A 20060-nucleotide genomic window follows, 5' to 3' on the forward strand; every position below is an offset into this window, starting at 1 on the left:
TCTGCAATAGGGAACTATTCCAAACAATTCCAAATAGTCTATATCTAGGCTTAATCCAAGTCCAGGAAGGTTTAAGGCTTTAGGTCTAGAGATTTATTTATTAGAATCTACTGTATTACATGATGTACATACTGTTCAGTTTTACTCATCTGATATCTAGCTGGCTGAATGTTACAATTTGAGACCAGTTAGATTCTAGGGAAACCAAAAATGACACCATAATTTAGATGATTATTTGCTGAATAAAATGTTGATTGCACTGGAAAGATGTGGGTTTGTGTATTTAAAAAAACAATAAACAGAGTAAAAAAATAGCACTGATTTAAAAATACAGTATGTCTTATTAGTCTAAAATCTACACTCTACAGATAACACAGATAACAGAGCCTACACATATAATCGTGCATGCGCTCACACGAAAACAAACCCTAACATACACATACCTACACTGATCAGCCACATAATTACAACCAATCACCCAAAAGTGTGTAGCTACAATTGTGCCACCAAAACAGTTTTGATCTTCCTCCTGATCTATCCTACCTCTTGTCAGATGCACTGTAGCAACATAATCAATGTTAGTTGTTATGTTGGGGCTTGGTGCCTTAATAAGGTAAGCTTGTGACATCCAAAAAAAATAATTCATAATATGCATTTCTGTGTACATGAAGAAATAAATAAATAACAAGCAACACATTCTATTTGATTTATAGATCTCAGTGCACAAGAAAAAAGCAGCATCTCTAAGAATGATGAGAGATTAAGAGACATAATCATCTTCAGGCTTTACTTTGAGTCTTTTCTCAGATCTAACACATAATAACAGAACAGATAAGAACATTACGTAGGATTTTATTCCAGAGTCTTGTGTACTCTTGAACCCTTTTCACCCTATTAACTTCAGAATACACAGAAGTCAGTGCATATAGGGCCTGAAAAAAAAACTGATAAAGCCATTAAAAACAAACCGGTAACAGTAATAATTACACTCTCATTAAGGAACGGTTGTTATTATGAAGGGCTCAGGTGCAGAAGCACTTTTTTCCAGACACTTTTAATACAGAAAGGTGTGAGTGTGAGTCATGCGAAAGAGCATTGCTCTCTCTTCATTGTCCCTGACCCTTGTACATTTGCTCACTCATTCAGTTCATCAACAAAAGACTGCATGTGTACATATAACAGAGAGATTAAATTAAGTGACGTTAAAAGGCCACACGCAGAGCCATGTGACTTTAAGTAAACAACCAAATGACTTTCAAATGCAGACTGTTGCTTAGATATCCAGCGTGCTAAATCCCCAGCTGTGTTTTGTGTGAAAAAAGGGTGGTACTGGAAATGTGGAGCCAATTTTAACACTGCTTAAAATCAGCAACATCATAACAAGCCGGAGCTCACTGTTCAATATGACTGAGAGGATCCGGAGCAAAGGGGCTGGCAGAGACGCTTTTGGGGAGACCAATGAAGAATTTCAATCAGGTAATTAATTTATTTTCCTCAGGGGTATGATTTATAATCAATATAATCTTAAAAAAGCTCTTCAGCACAGTTCTTTAAATGATGACATAGAACAGAGGTCTTTAAATCTGGTGCTTAAATCTTGTTTCCAGTATCAGAGTTTGTAATCATTGGTAGGTCTGACTATTAATTACATTAGCTTTTCAAAAAAAAGTCTAATGAGAACAAAATATACGCCTTGAAACTCAAATTCAAGGCCCAGATTTGAAGATCAGGGCCATTAAAGAACCACCTTTGGTTCCATAAAGTATCATGCTTGTAACAGAGTGTGTAAGTGTGAACAACTATTTGTATTATTGGTAAAGAATCTTCACACTCACACATCTATAACAAACATGCTTATTTAAAGTACCTTTATTTATGAAAGTGTGCCTAATATTTTTTTCACCAGACGAGGGTCAGCAGAAGAGCTCTGGATTCTGTGGGATTCTTCTCACCGCTCTTTCATTTCTTCTCATTCTGGCCACATTCCCAATCTCTGTATGGAGCTGCATGAAGGTAAGAACACTGCAAGTGCATAGAGAAATTCCATACAAACTCAAAGTTTCCACAACATTCATAAAAACTTCTTTAATTTGTGTTTGTTTAATGACTGTTTTTGTTTTCATGTATAAGGTCTACAATAAACAAGGGATGCTTTACTCTTTATTCTATTCTAACGTCTTTTCAGACTTTAAGTGTCATAAAAATCAAATGAGCATATTTTGATTTTTGTCAAATTTTTTAGTTTAAAAAAATTAACGCAATTTGTATTGTATGACAGTTTCATGATTAATTAACGAAATGCACAAAAATGACTTACAAACATGTTTTTTTTTAGACAGCGTGTACTGATGGTTATCACCTATTCTGTCAACGTTTGATATTTTTTAAAGATTGTCAAGGAATATGAGAGAGCAGTTATTTTCCGTTTAGGGCGACTCCTGGGTGGAGCAAAAGGACCTGGTAAGTTAAAGTTCAAGTTTTTTATTTTTTTTATTTTTATTAGATCATAGATATTTACATAAGTGCTACTTTCCTTTTGTAGGAATATTTTGGATTCTACCATGTGTAGACACCTTTCGGAAAGTGGACCTGAGGACAGTATCCTTTAACATTCCTCCACAGGAGGTCAGTATTTACACATAATAAAATATCAAAAATAATTTTTACTGGCTTATCTGTTTTTATCTTATAATCTTATAAAGTTACAGACTGCCATCTAGTGGTAAACTTATGAACATTACATTGGGTGCTAAAAGTGCTAAGTAAAAAGTCTGTTGTAGTTTTTAGTGCATTAAAATCCTGATGTTTGACTCTGGCTGATGCTTCTCTCTACAGGTGTTGACCAAAGACTCGGTGACGATCATGGTGGATGGGGTGGTGTATTACCGAGTTTTTAACCCAACAGTGTCCATAACCAAAGTGGAGGATGCCAATATGGCCACACAGATGCTGGCCCAGACCACCCTCAGGAACATGCTGGGTACCAAGAGCTTGGCTGACATCTTGCGAGACCGTGAGGAGATGGCAGAACAAATGGAGGTGGGATATGCCACAAACCGCTTTAGTTTTAGTTTTTCGCTCTAGTTACCACTCTTAAAAAATATACTTTATATTACAATATTTTACAGAATATGTTCAGAAGAAAAACATGGGAAAACACTTAATTCCACAAGAATAAAATACAGTACTGTGCAAAAGTCTCACAGTGAAGAAAAACAAAATAACTGAAACTATATTTTACCAGTAAAACGTCTACAGCGGAGTAAAGGTAGTTTGATTTTCGATATTCAGCGGAGATTCGCCTTTCGGCCGTTCTCTTGCTCACAGGCAATGTCCTAAACTCTCCCAAATTACATTTTCCAAACCACAGAAGAACAGAGAACAAACTACAAACGTTAGATTTTCTGAAAACACCCAACCTTTCTGTTTCTCCGAGAATATTTACTGAAAATGGCAGGAATCGCTGCAGCGGGCGCTGAAGCTGTGAAGGGACCGTCTGCAAAGTACGGACCCTGATTAAAAACGTAAACATTCACAGCTCCGTTTAATGCATTTCTACTGTAACACGCCCATATGAAATATAGATAAAAAAAATCATACGTAGTCTTTAGAGACACACCTGAAAAATAACTACAACTTTTAGTTTTGAAAAATATGATTTGGTTGATTTTATATTATTTTTTTAATAATAAAAATTGCTACTGTACTGTACTAATATGAAATATAGAAATAAAATTACTTGTAGACTTTAGAGACACACCTGATAAACATACTACAACCTTTAGTTTTGAAAAATATGATTTGGTTGATTTTATATTATTTTTTTAATAATAAAAATTGCTACTGTACTGTACTAATATGAAATATAGAAATAAAATTACTTGTAGTCTTTAGAGACACACCTGATAAACATACTACAACCTTTAGTTTTGAAAAATTTGATTCTGTTGATTTTTTATTATGTTTTTAATGTTAACTTTTTTACTTTAAAACGCCCATATGAAATATAGATATAAAATCACTTGTCTATAAAGATACACTAAAAGTTGTAGTATGTTTATCAGGTGTGTCTCTAAAGACTACAAGTGATTTTATTTCTATATTTCATATTAGTACAGTACAGTAGCAATTTTTATTATTAAAAAAATTATAAAAAATCAACCAAATCATATTTTTCAAAAATAAAAGTTGTAGTATGTTTATCAGGTGTGTCTCTAAAGACTACAAGTGATTTTATTTCTATATTTCATATTAGTACAGTACAGTAGCAATTTTTATTATTAAAAAAATTATAAAAAATCAACCAAATCATATTTTTCAAAAATAAAAGTTGTAGTATGTTTATCAGGTGTGTCTCTAAAGACTACAAGTGATTTTATTTCTATATTTCATATTAGTACAGTACAGTAGCAATTTCTATTATTAAAAAAATTATAAAAAATCAACCAAATCATATTTTTCAAAACTAAAGGTTGTAGTATGTTTATCAGGTGTGTCTTTGAGGACTACAAGTGATTTTATTTCTATATTTCATATTAGTACAGTACAGTAGCAATTTTATTATTAAAAATTTAATATAAAATCAACCGAGTCATATTTTTCAATATGAAAAGTTGTAGTATATTTATCGGGTGTGTCTCTAAAGACTACAAGTGATTTTATTTTTATATTTCATATTAGTACAGTACAGTAGCAATTTTTATTATTAGAAAATTAATATAAAATCAACCAAGACATATTTTTCAAAACTAAAAGTTGTAGTTATTTTTCAGGTGTGTCAGCTGTGAATGTTTACGTTTTTAATCAGGGTCCGTACTTTGCAGACGGTCCCTTAACAGCTTCAGCGCCCGCTGCAGCGATTCCTGCCATTTTCAGTAAATATTCTCGGAGAAACAGAAAGGTTGGGTGTTTTCAGAAAATCTGACGTTTGTAGTTTGTTCTCTGTTCTTCTGTGGTTTGGAAAATGTAATTTGGGAGAGTTTAGGACATTGCCTGTGAGCAAGAGAACGGCCGAAAGGCGAATCTCCGCTGAATATCGAATATCAAACTAACTTTACTCCGCTAACGTCTATGGCCTGTTTCCTGTATCTCAGCAAAAGCAAATAAAAGAAAGAAGAATTTATTTGCTTCAAAAAAGCTAATTTATTTCTTGCACAGGTTTCATTGCTGAACTCTTTGTGAACTCTTTGTGTTCAGTGCCTGCAGCAGCTCAGCTGATTTTCTTTAAAGAAGGAAAGATTAGACAAAGTAATACAAAGTAATAAAGAGGAAATGCACACTGTACATTTGCTGTAATTATGCTAATTTTTTATTTTATATTCAAAAACCATATTACTGTATTTTGCTCTTTCTTACCCTCTACACATCATTTTGACCAAACAAAGAAAACTAAAATAACTTTTACAAGTTAGTTTAGTGTTATTTGTACACAGTTACTGCATGTAATTTTAATCAGTTGATTTGTTTTACATTTATTTAAGATTTCTTAAATAAATACATATCTTCACAGTTATTATTGTGATTTTTACTTCTGTATTATTAGAGTAAAGTTACAGTGACATATTTACTGGTAACATAGGTTGTAAGTAAAGTATTGTAATTTTACAATAAATTGCTATTAGTGTGTTGTATAGATACCATTTTTTATCCTGTACTTTTAATAACTTTAAAATGTTTTACAGTCATATGAAATGAATCTAATGCACTACACTTGCAACTACAATTGCCTGTAATTTAATGTAAATGTTACACTAAATGACACTGTAAATAATGATCTTTCTTAAGAAGAGCTTTAGAAAAAGGTAAGCTAACACACTACAAGACAAAAGTACAAAAAGCTGTCTTGTGTTATTTGTATTAGCATTAATATTATTATTTATGAACACAAAAATGCTCTAGATCTTCTCAGTAAGAGTCTGTAAAATTTTTGTTCTGTACAGTATTGAAAAATATTAACATTACATGGTCACATTTAAGCAAAACCTTACTTTGTAATTTGGAAACTGTCAAAATTGCATAATACAACCTATGATCCAAAAGGTTCAAAGTGTAATAAAAATCTCTTTGCATTCTTCTATGTAAAGTTAAGGAAGTCATTTTATTGTCTTGTAAAGTACCATTTTTAAGATTTTTGGGCTGTAATCATATATGAAATAGAATATGAATCAAGCTTTTGTAAAAATAAATGCACTACTTTTTCAGTGACTAATGAACTCCATTGACCAGCTAATACCAAAGAATCCCACTTCTCTAACAGTTCATGCCCTCCATTCATGATTCTGTCTGACAGGAGGTTATTTACTCAGCATCTAAGAACTGGGGTATTAAAGTGGAGCGGGTGGAGCTGAAGGACGTTAAACTGCCCCACACTCTACAAAGGGCCATGGCTGCTGAGGCTGAGGCCACCAGAGAGGCGAGGGCTAAGGTGAGACCTCACAGGTTTGGTTCTCTGACGAAACGCCCCTGTGCATAAACGAATACAGCACTGCCAAGTCCAGCCTGATCAGCTTTGCAGCTTTGTGTTGTGTCTAGAGGGCCACTGAGCTCTCTGATTGGCTGATGACACAGAGCTGCCCCCTGTGTACAGGTGGGAGAGGCGTAAAAGCCCCTGAGGCCACCTGCTCATGAGGTTTACACCTGATTCGCACAGGATCACACTGGCTTTACCGTTCCAGACATACCTGGCAAACCAATATGCCAATGTGTGTTTACTCACTACGTACTGATGACACACCTCACAGCCATCTGCTGCGTCTCTCAGTGACCCGTGAGGCTGTTCATTCATTAGACACTCGGCCCAACTCAGCCTGTGTACTGCCTGATAGTAGCACTGTATGAAACACGTCATCTAGTCTGAAACGGGTCACCAAACACATTCATAGTGTAAATAAAGATTTTTGCATAGAGTCTCTAAAAAGGCTATAATTATATGAGTAATGAGTAATTACATTGCATAGTATTATATTTTTGTTTTGTTTTTCTGAAAAAAAATAAGAGACCGCTAAAAAAAATTATGTTTTTCCTTAATTTTACCAAATTGAAAACTTCTGGAATATAATCATGAGGAAGATGGTTGATCACAAGCCATCAAACCAAGCTGAACTGCTTAAATATTTGCACCAGGGTTGGCATAAAGTTATCCAAAAGCAGTGTGTAAAACTGGTGGAGGAGAACATGCCAAGATGCATGAAAACTGTGATTAAAAGCCTGGGTTATTCCACCAAATATTGATTTCTGAACTCTTAAAACTTTATGAATATTACCTTGTTTATTCTTGTTTTAATGCATTATTTGAGGTCTGAAAGCTCTCTTTTTTTAGCTATTTCTCATTTTCTGCAAATAAATGCTCTAAATGACAATATTTTTATTTGGAATTTGGGGAAAAGGCTGTGCGTAGTTTATAGAACAAAACAAATACCTTTAAATATATACCTATTAATAGAACAATTAGAAAAACTGATTCAGTAACTAAAGTGGTCTCTTCATTTTTTTTCCAGAGCTGTAATGTTCAATAGTTCGTGTATTTTGTGAAGAGCTAAATTCAAACACTTTTTAAAAATATTGAAATATTACATGTGCTATAAAAGGTTCTTCTTAAATGTGAAGTGTAGTGTATGTGTCACTCACATGTGTGTGTCTCATACAGGTGATAGCAGCAGAGGGAGAAATGAAAGCGTCCTGTGCTCTGAAGGAAGCGGCAAATGTCATGTCCGAGTCTCCGGCGGCTCTGCAGCTGCGCTACCTGCAGACCCTGGCTGAAATCGCCACAGAGAGGAACTCCACGGTGGTCTTCCCCATTCCTATGGACCTCATCAGCACCTTCATTAAGAAGTGAACCTTGATCAGAACATATATGTAAATAGACTAGTGCACACCATATTATACGACAAAGCAAGTAAAAATAATATAAAAGAGTCTGTGAATTTCACCTCTAGTTCATTTGATAATATCTGTTGAGGCCTTAAGTGAGAAATGCAGAACTTCGAATGGCAAATTGTACTAAAACTGTGTAGTTACAATGTAATCGAGTGGTTAATACTAGGTCAAGTTCTGTTGTACACATGTGTCCTTTACTCCAAGCTCTTAGTGTTAAACCCAGAAAACATAGTACATAAAGCTGGACAGTGGTTCTCCAGGGTCACTGAACTAAGGGGCAGGTAGAGATCCACTGGAGCTGGACTGGAATGGAAATGTAAAGAAACACTGACAACAGTGAATAAAACATACTTGTAATATAACAGTAACTGGATCATTTAAAGCCCTTAATTCGTCTTTTCTAAATGTATTTATTCAATGTCTGTATATTTTCAGAAAACATTTTTTTCCTAATGCTTTAGAACTAACAATTGTATATTTATGTCAATATATGTAATAGACTGAACTAAAATGACAATATAACTGCATATACAGTAAATGCATATATACAAATGATTATATTTGTGCAAAAAAATATTATTTAGCTGATTGTGCATCATTCCAAACTCAGGAGTTCTGCACGCTCAGCGAGTGCAGCTATTAACCTGCTAACCTGTAAGGGGAAATATGGGCTCAATGAGCTGTGATTCATGAGCCTCTTTAATTGGATCGCCTTTATTTGATGCGGTTATTGAAGGACAGTGGAGAGGAGTTACTTTAATCGGCATGTGATCTGTGCTTTAAACTTAGTAACACCATTAACAACCAGCAGTGCAATGCCTTCCAAATTTGCATGTGGTCAATGATAGTTTTTACATTATATAGTTTACTAAATATTTAAGCTATTAAAGTTATTTATTTAAGCTAAATAACTAAACTCAATAGAGTCTACAGTATGTGTGGCCCTACCTTTATGACTAGCTATTAACAGGGAATCTTGCATTGCATTGACAAGAGTGTCTAAACCACGATTCCCTAAAGCTTTAAACAGCATAAAAGGAGAGTGGTGCATGTGTGCTGTGAGTGTATTTAATACAGCAAAAGAGCCCACCAAATACATATAATATATTATTATTATTATATAAAAAACTACAATGTGCAGGAAAATATATTAATGTATAGAGCTTTAATATCTACAATAATAAAAATAATTCTTCTTATAATGGCACAACTTGTGACACTTCTGATAATAATGACTATGATGTAAATGAAACTGACCATGATGACCTGCAAAATGCAGAAGTGATTTCCGCAACTAATGCGACCTACTGTGAGCTCAGGCCTAAAACAGACTCCCGCCCAAAAATAGTGCGCGCCAGAAAACGCACCTGAGGTCAAGTGTAACACAGGAAAGGCTAATGCAGAGAACCCTCAGCAGGAGTGTGTAATCAGACGTAATGAAGCAGATAACTGGGTGGTAATATTCTAGCTAATGTTGCAGTCTACAGTGGGCCGGTGTCTCTACAAATGTAAAGCAAAAATTTAGAAGTCAGGCTGATAACACTATATATAAGAGGGTCTGAGTAATTCATTTATACATTTATAAATGTATATACAGGGGTTCTTATTACTGTCTTTAGCATAGGGTCCCAAAATCACTGCAAAGTCCAACCCTGGATGGATGCTTAATTGCACTGTAAAAAAAAAACTTAACAAAGTTTGAATAACTGTTTTAATTAAGTTAGTCGAGCAGAGAGTCTGAGCAAATATACATTTTAAGTTGAGTCAGCAAGAACATATTTGGGAAAATGTGGTAAAACATTTTTAACAGTGCAGCCAAGCATCTTAACTGTGGTCTTCATTCTCACACATTCTGGTGGTTATTCACACATTCTTATATATTTAGATGTATTATTATATGTATATCATTTTAAATGGTAATTTCCTATCATTGCATGTGAGCAGGCGGTTATTTGAGCATTGTAAGGTTTACAAATATGTATGTGACCAATAAACTATAATTTGATTTGAAATGGGAGGATTAGTCCATTAATTAATGATCATTTAATATTTCTCTTCACAGCACTGCTTGTCATTTCATAACAACATGGTTAATCCCTTCTGAATCCACAAAGTACACTAAAACTCTTTTATAACTCTATGAGTTATATATATTTTAATCACTGTGAGACAAGTACAAGTACATTTTAGTCTGAGTCAAATTAACAATAATTAGCCAACACCCATGTATACAAAGTTCAGAACCAAAAAGACTTAGCTAGACATGTTTACATTGTGTTTTTTCTTTACATTATATCAGAACTTTTTTTTTTAAGTTTATGCAAAGTCTATGTTTGGAATAGACTTAATCATACAAAAATTAATTAATTAATTCAACACATTTTTAACTTCCTTTAAGTAGTTTGTGCTGAAGATAAGCATGTGTAGCACTTTGGGAACACATTATTCTATTTAGGTGTAGTTAAAAAAATAATCAAGGCAAATCAAACCAAAAAATGATGCTCGTCTCAGTTAACTGGAGGTTCTGATCTGTAAGAAGCAGTTCATGGTTCATTTGCAAAGCATCTGTCATAGCTTTTGAACTTCGGTCCTTTAGTTTTGGGTAGCTGCTCATAAAATGAAGAAGCATATGTATACACCAGTGGCAGGGTATACTTTGGAACCTGTAGTTAATGCCTGCTATGTATAGCTCTTCTAATTGGAGCCCTCCCAATAGTTATGGAGACATGACTCCTCTTAGTCTTGGACCTGACTTGATGTGGGAGAGAAGAGAACAGAGTAAACTAGAGGGCAGCTGTGCAGGAACAGAGATCCACTGGAGGAAAGACGTGGACACTTAAAGGGACACTGCTAGCATGCACTAGCAAATGAACAGTATTTAATCCATTTGAACCCATTCGTCTTGCTTTTTTTTGTTCCAGACTTTTCTATATATATGTGTTCTAGTTTTTGTGTATATTTCTAGAAAATGCCATCAGCTCAGCTGGCCTACTGACTAACCACATGATGCTCCACCCATGGGCTAAGCATGCCGTCAACTCCTCCAATCAGCATCATCCCTCCTACAGTCCAATCCCCTTGTTCTCTGCTTTACTACAAGTGCTCCTCTGGGTGACTGGTTGTCAGTAAGACAGCTTCAGCTCAGTCGAGCAAGTGTGCTGCTCTGCTTCTGCTCCTTCTTTTTCTATCTCTTTTTTTGGGCTTTAACTCATGGTGAGAATGGATCTTTGGAAACTTCTGGGACTTGTGAGCTTCTTCATGCTTTGCAGAGGTAAGAGACTAGAGTGTAGGATCTGAATGGGCTGTTTTGGTGTAGATATTGAACATTCTTCTCTGGGATTCATTCATAGTGTTTACTAAAGGTAAATAGGGTGAAATAAGGGCAATTGAGGCATAGTGATAGTGTCAAATGCGATCTTCAAGTTTTATTTTCTTGCATAAAGAGCAACATATGGTTTGATGAGTCCTAGCTGTGAAATAGTTCTGTTATAGGTGTATAACAGAAATGGATAATTTGTTTTCGCTAAGTTGTTTCATTAATAGCAAGAATAAACTTCCATTCATCCTATATTAGAAGAATTAAGCAAGTGCAAGTAGTGCTGCTTTGTTTTGGGGCAAGGGCCACATTTTCAATTTTTTAAGCTTTGGTTTGCTCTATCAGCAAGCACATGCCTCACGTACACTAAATAATGTTCATGAAAAGTTACATTTACAAATCTTCAGCTAATGTCTTTATCTGTATGTGAGTATCTCCGAAGCCAAGACAGAAATGACCACTAACAGAAAGCTGCAGCCTACTAATGGAGCAGGGCTAAACAGGTTCGGGGTCAGGTTCTAGAACAGGAAGAGCACCCGTCTACAGCACAGCAATTGCCCTGGGCTGCTCTGCAGAGCATGAGGTCAGGAGGGAGGGGCAAACAAAGGCCAATAGTGGAACATGTGAAGGGGCGGGCTGAGCTGCTTTTTTATAGCACCGTGATCCAATTGTGCCTCAGACGCGCATGCTAATTACAGAGTGCAGATCGCCTCTAAAGCCTGCAGTTTGCACAGCGCTGACCGGCAGCACAGCATGGCTCTTTCTCTCCAAAACAATGTCAAAATAAGTCACAGGACTTAAATCCTACCAGACATGATGCAAACGCAGGCGTCTCTCCCTGCGGCCTAAGAAGAAAAAAGTAAATGTTTGTCAGGCAGCAGAGATAAGGTCTTTCCATAAGCTGAATTGTGGTTGGTAAAGCTGCTGCTAACTTCTTTGTGGATCATTTGAGTAAACTGGGAAAACAATGAGAAGGAGCGAGAAAGAAGAGAGAAGGAGGAACAGATCAACATGTGCTGCTTAAATCAATGCAATTAAACCTATGACGCTGTGTGGATTACAAGGGATCAGAAATGAAACTCTTCCGTCGGTGTTATTTATTCTTTATTACATATGCAGTTACTAAAGCCACAATCAGCTACAGTTTTCTAAAACACTAAACAAAAATTAGGCAATGAGGGAATGTTGCACTCCAAATCCAAAGTGTCACAGTTTTAGAATTCACGTTTTAGTTTTTCAGTGCAGAGATACATTTTAATATCTAACATACATATACAGAAACCCATCAACTGATTTAAGACAGCTATGTCAGATTTTTGAGGACAGACCATTCAACATGCTTTTAGGTTTGTCTTGCTTTTTCAACTCATGTGTCATATCAAAAACAGGCCTAAAATGTGAAAAAGAGTGATGGAAAAGTGTTTTTTTTATTAAGCATGATTTATCAAGCCATGTGCGCCTCCAGTAGTATGTTAAACCATGTGATTAGTTTTATTCTTACTGCTATATAGTGTTTTCATAACAATGAACTGCAGTTACACTGTACTCCACACAAGTGTCCAGCTTTCATAAAGAAAGGGTGATCCTCTTATCAGCTGGCACACGGGCCCAGTGACTGAAAACGACTGGCCGTACAGAGTGTACAATCATGACACAGCTCTTCAATGGTTGCTAGAGATATTCTGAAATGTTGAAATCAAAACTCGTCTGGAACATAGCTCTGCAGTGCTCTCCCAGAACTGTCTGCAGCGTTTGAGCTGTTAAATGTATAGTAGACGTAAGGAGAAACAGGGTGTGTGTTGTTGGGCAATGGTCACCAAGAGACCATGAAGACAATGAAGAACTGCATCAGGCACAAGTCATGAGACTCAGATTAGAGCTAATTTAGAGTAGATAATGTAAGGATGCAACTGGTGAGGAGAGTAAGCATTAGAGATGTGAACAAGAGAAAGGATAAGTATAAAAAAAAAAGCTACAAGAGTGGAATTTTTTTTTTTTTGGAACATTCCTCCACTTCTATTAGACAACTAACTAAGGAATTCAAGTAAACAAATATAGCATTTAAATGCACATGCTCAGCAGACTAAGTTCAATTCCTGAGACATTATACTTGTCCATCAGCAGCCAGAGCCAGAGAGACACACAATTGGCTCATTTGGTGGGTAAATGAGTCTCCTTACTGTTATCACATCAGGCATCTGTTGAGAGATGGGGATTTATATATGTGTTTGTCCTCACTCTCCTAGTGTCACAAGAACAGCAAATGATAGGAGTCCTTGGCTATATTCACATTATCAGGCTGAAGCAACTCAAATCTGATTTTTTTGCTCAATGTGGCTCAGATCTGATTTTTTCATGCATGTGTGAACATGCCAAATTAGATTTTTTAAAATCAGATTTAAGTCACTTTCATATTTGGTCCTAAATTGGATACATATCCGATGCATGGACATGTGACACATAGCCAAACCCATACTGAGCAAAAAATCTAAATTGATCAACGTGGCTTGTAATGTAAACGTAGCCCTAGTGAGCAAGTGGTCTAACTGGCTCTGCTAAATTGGATTTAGTGAAAGAAGAAAAGCCCATGCTCTAGTTTGGCAAACTTTTAGCGTTTTAACGATTAGCAAAAACAAATAAATAGCGTAAATCAATCAAACTCCTCTTTTACTGTCACATACATATGTACGCATAACACATTACCCTATATGTACTCTCACCAGGCCAAGAGAAAGAGTGTGACAACTTTTCCGACTTGGACTTTCACGAGACGTTCATCGGGACCAACCTTTATGTGCGTCTGCTCCTCTACACACGTGCCAACCTGGAGTGTGGTCAAGAGCTTCCACACCACAACTTTACCAAAGAGCCCCTGTTCGATGTGAAAAGACCCACCACGTTCGTCATACATGGCTACCGGCCCACTGGTGCACCACCTATCTGGATCAATCATATAGTACGGCTGCTGGCAGCACAGGCAGACATGAACATCCTAGTGGTCGACTGGAACCGGGGAGCTGCCAACCTCAACTACTTCACAGCTGTGACCAACACCCGACGCACTGCCATCAACATCACAGGCTTCATTGAGAGGATGAGGGTGAGTTTGTAAGATTGCATTTATGAAACAGTTAGTTTATCAAGCAGGGTGAAGCTTAAATTCTCAGCTTGAACCCGAACTCTTTCACCATTTTCCACCATTTTCCTCGGCCGGGTTGGGTCTCTTGGGCTCTGTTTTTTTTAACAATATTGTAATTGTAAATTATGTTCTTCTTGCTCTTGGTGTATTTTGGTTTAATGAGTGTGCATTGCATATCCTTATTGTTGTTTTATATGTTTTTCCCTAAGGCTATATGTTTAAAATTTAAAAAATGTGTTTGTTTCGAAAGTGTTTTATATTCTTAGACTTTGTTAATTATATTAGAGTAGACGGGGAGACTGGTTCTTAAAAAACATTTTTCTTAAATAATAGATCTATGCTTCTTTAGTGTTGCAGTGTTAATTAACATAATTCTAAACAGATTTTGCTCATTTAAACAGACCAAAATGTTGTTGTTGTTTTTTTGAAAGCTTAATTTGAACGCTCTACTTACTAAAAATAGTCTTGTTAAAATCAGACTCGGGCTCACAAAAACAGTTTATGAGGTGGTTCGGTTTTTGAGCCCGATGTAAGCTCTAATGCAGGGGGCTGCAAAACATCAGTTATCCATTTGTTAGTTATCCAATCAATTAATATATATGAACATGGTTATTCAGATAATGGGAAAGCTCTTTATATGAGTGAGTTTATATGAGTAGTTCAATAAGCAGATTATTGCTTTGCAACTAGACAGTCATTTCACAGAATAAGAATGTTGAAAATATCATGTACAATTCACACTTAAATGCTGTGTTTGTTTTAAGAAGCTTCTTTCCTCTTGTACATGGTCTGTTTTTGCGCATGCAGAGACTGAGAATTCTGAGGACACTCTGGTTAGGAGTATACATTGACTAAGAAAGACGATTATTGAGCTAAAATCCTCTTTATCGGATGCTGAACTGCAAAATCTGTTTATAACCGGATTATGAACTGCTTATAAACACACACACACTGTCATTTGTCAGGTGTTGAGTTATGAGTAAAAAGCTAATGCTAATAATGTTTTTTTTTCCAGGATAAGGGAGCATCTCTTGACAAGATCCACCTGATAGGGGTCAGCCTGGGGGCACATGTAGCTGGGTTTATTGGAGCAATGCTGGGAGGCAAAGTGGGCAGGATCACAGGTGAGAGAGCTTTTAGATCATCTCTAATCCAGCTAAGCCATCCACCTAAATAGGATAGCTGAGTAAACATTATTCATTAACCATCCTCAGGTCTCGACCCTGCGGGACCGATGTTTGCAGGCGTCCCTATAGATGAGCGTCTGGACCCAACCGATGCCCAGTTTGTAGATGTCTTACACACAGACATGAACTGTAAGTATTTATTTCTTAAAAACTACATTAAGGTGGACAGTATGATCATGCCAATCAAGATGAATCCATTAATGTCTATGATGCATTTGATTTCTCAGCCTTTGGTCTCAGAGGAACTCATGGACATATTGACTTCTATGCCAACGGTGGACTAGACCAGCCTGGCTGCCCCAAGACCATCTTCTCAGGTCAGTTTAAATAATGTGGACCAATATTTCAGCTGAAGGCATTTTATAAATGAATTAAGGTACAGATTAATTGTGTTGTTAACCACTCTGTAGAACCAACCGTTTTAGTGTCTACATGCTCATGCACACAAGTTACAGTAGTATTTGTTGATAAATGGTTAGATTTATAAATGATACATTGCTCATGCTAGAAATCTCATCACTACTATGTTTTCCACAGGGAAATCCTACTTTGTCTGTGACCACCAACGTGCTGTTTTCCTCTACCTGTGCGCCCTGAACCACACCTGTAACATCACAGTTTACCCCTGCTCCTCATACAGCGACTTCCTCAACGGCCAGTGTCTACAATGTGAAGCATTTAAGCCAGCCTCTTGTCCGGTCCTAGGTAAATGAAACACTATTACAGACTCAGCACAAGAAACTATTAAAATGCATGAAATGCTCTCATGAACGCTTTTAAAATTAACCCATAAAAGCCCAGACCCAGTTTTGAATTCTGATCTAAATAAATAAATCAGTTAAAATTACTGACCAGCTCATTAAGGATTTATTTTATTGTGATATCACATCACATGACATCACATCACATGACTGTCCTCTGTACTAAGACTACACCCACAATGATCAGTATACAGCTCTGGAAAAAAAACAGAAGCCACTTAAAAATGATGAGATTCTTTGATTTTACCAAATTGAAATTTTTTTTAACATATTCTAGAGAAAGAAAGATGATTACAAGCCATCAAATCCAGCTGAACTGCTTGAATTTCTGCACCAGGAGTGGCATAAGGTTATCCAAAAGCAGTGTGTAAGACTGGTGGAGGAGAACATGCCAAGATGCATGAAAACTGTGATTAAAAATCAGGGTTATTCCACCAAATATTGATTTCTGAACTATTAAAACTTTAGAATATGAACTTGTTTTCTTTGCGTTATTTGAGGTCTGAAAGTTCTGCATCTTTTTTGTTATTTCAACCATTTCTCATTTTCTGCAAATAAATGCTCTAAATGACAATATTTTTATTTGGAATTTGGGAGAAATGTTGTCCGTAGTTTATAGAATAAAACCACAATGTTCATTTTACTCAAACATTTACCTATAAATATCAAAATCAGAGAAACTGATTCAGAAACTGAAGAGGTCTCTTAATTTTTTCCAGAGCTGTATGTCAGTCAGGGACATCATGAGTTAAAGTTAAAGACAGAGTGCTCCATAGGCTGTTGTAGGTTAAGGTGCTTCAAAGGGTTGTTTGAACAATTCCATAGATAAAAGCTGGGTGACCAAGAGTTGGGCCTAAGTGGGGACAGTGGGGCCTAAGCAGAAAAAGCACAAATCTATGCAGGATTCTGAAGATGGTCACCACTAACATAGATGAACCACCCAATAAACCCACCCACTCACTTGGACTTTTCCTTATTATTTGCGAAGTATTTAACACTTGGAGTGTAAAGACAAATACATGCCTCTTTTATACATGTGAGGTGCCTCTTTTCACACTGCCGCCAATGTAGAATCACCAGGCAGCGAACACACTCCCCGGCTCTGATACATCAGCCAACAGATGCCTGTACCGGCATCAAATTTTTTTTTAGATTTTTTAGATTCAAATGATAAGAGGAGAGAGCACCATCTATCCACCCAGACAGAGCGTGGCCAATTGCGATCTCTCTGGCTCTGGCTGCTGATGCCTTTAAAAATGTGTGAAGTGTGTGTAAATATTTAATTTGGAAAAGAACCATTACATTACAAGAGAAGGAACTTTAAGCCTTTAAAATATTCTTCATATTCATTCATATATCTCTACAACAAGGGTAGTTCCTCTATTGCATCCTTTAAAAAAAGAACCCTCCATGACACCTTTATACCTTATTAAAGACTTTAAAGTATAATTCATGCAGTTTAAGAGGTTGACATCTGTGTGATCTGTCACCAGGCTATGATCTGAGCCCGTGGAAGGACACGCTCTTGAAACTGGGACAGACGAGAGCCTATTTCTCCACCACAGCAGATCCTCCTTACAAGAGTGAGTTACAAGTAATACACAGCAATACTTGGTTTCAGAACATCATATTTTCTTTCAGGAGCAGATTTTTAACATGTTTTAACTCTCTTTGTGACAGAGATGAGCTACAGAGTTGACATAGTGACCTGGAATCAGTACTTGCGATGGGGGGTGGTTGTCCTTCGGCTACACAGTGGAAAAAATATAACAGAGACCAGGATTGACCAGTAAGTAAATTAAATGAAGAATACATTTTTTTAGATTCTTTGAAGAATGACGAATTGTATTTTCTGTATCATTGTATTCTGTATTATTATACCTCATGATCTGTATTTATTTAATAAGCCTAAATTTTGTTTTCCTGGGATAGCAAAACAACTATTATTTTATTGTATAGAAAGAAAAGTATGCTAAATAAATGATGCAAAATCATACTTTTCATACATTTGTCTATAAAGGTCTTTTTTCCTGTCTGTTGTTGCTCAGTAAGCTGATGCGGTTTGAGCAGTACACCGCCACACGAATGCTGGCCCAGTTTGACGAGGACTTGTATCCAGTTCAGAAGATATCCTTGCGTATCGTCACTGGGAACGTGATAGGGCCTCGCTACAAGCTCCGCCTCATCCGCATTCGCATTACCCCGCTTGACCAGCCAGACAGGTACGCATTGGCAGATGCTTCCTTCTAACTGTACTCCTCAAGCACCTTAAAGACAGATTAATGATGAAACAGGGATTAGCATAATTGTCATTAATGAGATTGATGTTAGAGATAACATTGCACCGTGTGTAAAAAAGTAACAAAGTTTCCGAGCACGTGTTTTCACAAACTCATCCTGAGTCTTCTTCACCTCTCTTGTCCTCCTCAGGCCGCTGATGTGCAGATATGACACCATTATGGAGGAAAATACAGAAGTGACTTTTAAGCCACTGCCGTGTGATGAATCTCATCTATAGGCTCACCATGCATGTTATAAGCATGTTATAAACTGCAAAATAGCCAAAGAAAGTCAAGAAAAGTCTTGTCTTTTGTGGTGGAAAATAATGACAGGATGAAAGAAACTGCAGAGTCTCTGAGTCTTGATCAGAATGAGTAACAAGATTTATTGAGAAGACACGCGTATGAATACAGAGTGATCTCCTCCCTTGCAAGAGTGCCACGCTCTCTTTATACTTTAGATCCTCCCAACCCTTACTATCTTACTTCCCTATTATGGGCACAGTGCCACCATTGTGACACGTCAACTTCTTCTGACAGGTGGTATGACATAATCCCTTAGTGAGCATATCAGGCTGGTTCTCAAAACACCCTGGCTTTCATTTCAATAAACACCTTCCATCACACTGTGACAAGAGAAATGTGGATGAGGCTACAAAGCACCTCTGAATGAATGGAATGGAACCTTCATGCTACTGGAATGAGGGCCTCCAGACTACAAAATGGACAAATGACTGAGACTCTTAATGCCCTATATGTGCCTTTACACAGAGACATTCTCTGCAGTTTGGAGAGGGAGTCAGCAGTCAGAAACGAGACAAAGATCTGCTTGCTGCAGATATTCTCAAAAAAAACGGACAGATGCGGATTATAGTGCACTTTCCAGGCAACCGATGGACCTGAAGCCTTTTTTTAATGCTTGAATGAGGAAGCTATACTGGAACCACCTGGTTTACTCCTCAAGTTTATTTAACAAATCACAATACGTGATAAGTGTCAAAATGTCAAAACTAATATTTTGTGTCTCTGGATTACATAATAAAGAAACTTAATAAATATACCACAATATTGTTTATCATGTATCTACATTACCATTAAGAATATCAATTAACCATACAGTATGCGTCATGGTGACAAAGCTCATGACAAAACCAGTGGGAGAAGGGAGGGGGTAGAGGACTGTGTAAAACACTAAATGATTAGTGAAAACTGGTTTACTACAACATTATGAATATGGTGAATTTGGACAGATACTTACCTCCATGTTAACATCCACCAAACATTTTGCAATACATACAGAGATGGATTTAAGCTTCATTGACCTACATCAATGTTTTCTTTTTGAAATGGTAATTTTTTACAAAATGTGCACTTCATTTACTTAAAAATTTCCCTTATATTTTTGCACATTTGTCCCCTTTTTATGGAAACTTGGAGCTGTTAAACCTGGGTGCTGTTACATTTTCTAGTCAGAGGGTTGATGTGTTTTGTTGTGCTCGAATA

General features: G+C 36.6%; 2 protein-coding genes across 2 annotated transcripts; both read left to right on the forward strand.

Moving 5' to 3' along the window:
* Positions 1 to 1248: 1248 nt before the first annotated feature.
* On the forward strand, positions 1249 to 8431 carry zgc:112408 (uncharacterized protein LOC550260 homolog). Its single transcript, XM_007248969.4, has 7 exons — positions 1249 to 1476; positions 1907 to 2013; positions 2391 to 2460; positions 2543 to 2625; positions 2836 to 3039; positions 6290 to 6424; positions 7646 to 8431. The coding sequence occupies exons 1-7, from the start codon at positions 1404 to 1406 to the stop codon at positions 7832 to 7834; spliced, it is 861 nt and encodes a 286-aa protein (XP_007249031.3). The 5' UTR covers positions 1249 to 1403; the 3' UTR covers positions 7835 to 8431.
* A 2561-nt stretch (positions 8432 to 10992) lies between these two features.
* Positions 10993 to 19595, forward strand: lipib (lipase, member Ib). Its single transcript, XM_007248966.4, has 10 exons — positions 10993 to 11146; positions 13915 to 14291; positions 15346 to 15454; positions 15545 to 15646; positions 15745 to 15834; positions 16055 to 16222; positions 17772 to 17861; positions 17959 to 18067; positions 18327 to 18500; positions 18709 to 19595. The coding sequence occupies exons 1-10, from the start codon at positions 11086 to 11088 to the stop codon at positions 18794 to 18796; spliced, it is 1368 nt and encodes a 455-aa protein (XP_007249028.2). The 5' UTR covers positions 10993 to 11085; the 3' UTR covers positions 18797 to 19595.
* Positions 19596 to 20060: the final 465 nt, after the last annotated feature.

The sequence above is a fragment of the Astyanax mexicanus genome, chromosome 1 (assembly GCF_023375975.1).
Source record: "Astyanax mexicanus isolate ESR-SI-001 chromosome 1, AstMex3_surface, whole genome shotgun sequence".
NCBI classification, from domain to species: domain Eukaryota; kingdom Metazoa; phylum Chordata; class Actinopteri; order Characiformes; family Acestrorhamphidae; genus Astyanax; species Astyanax mexicanus.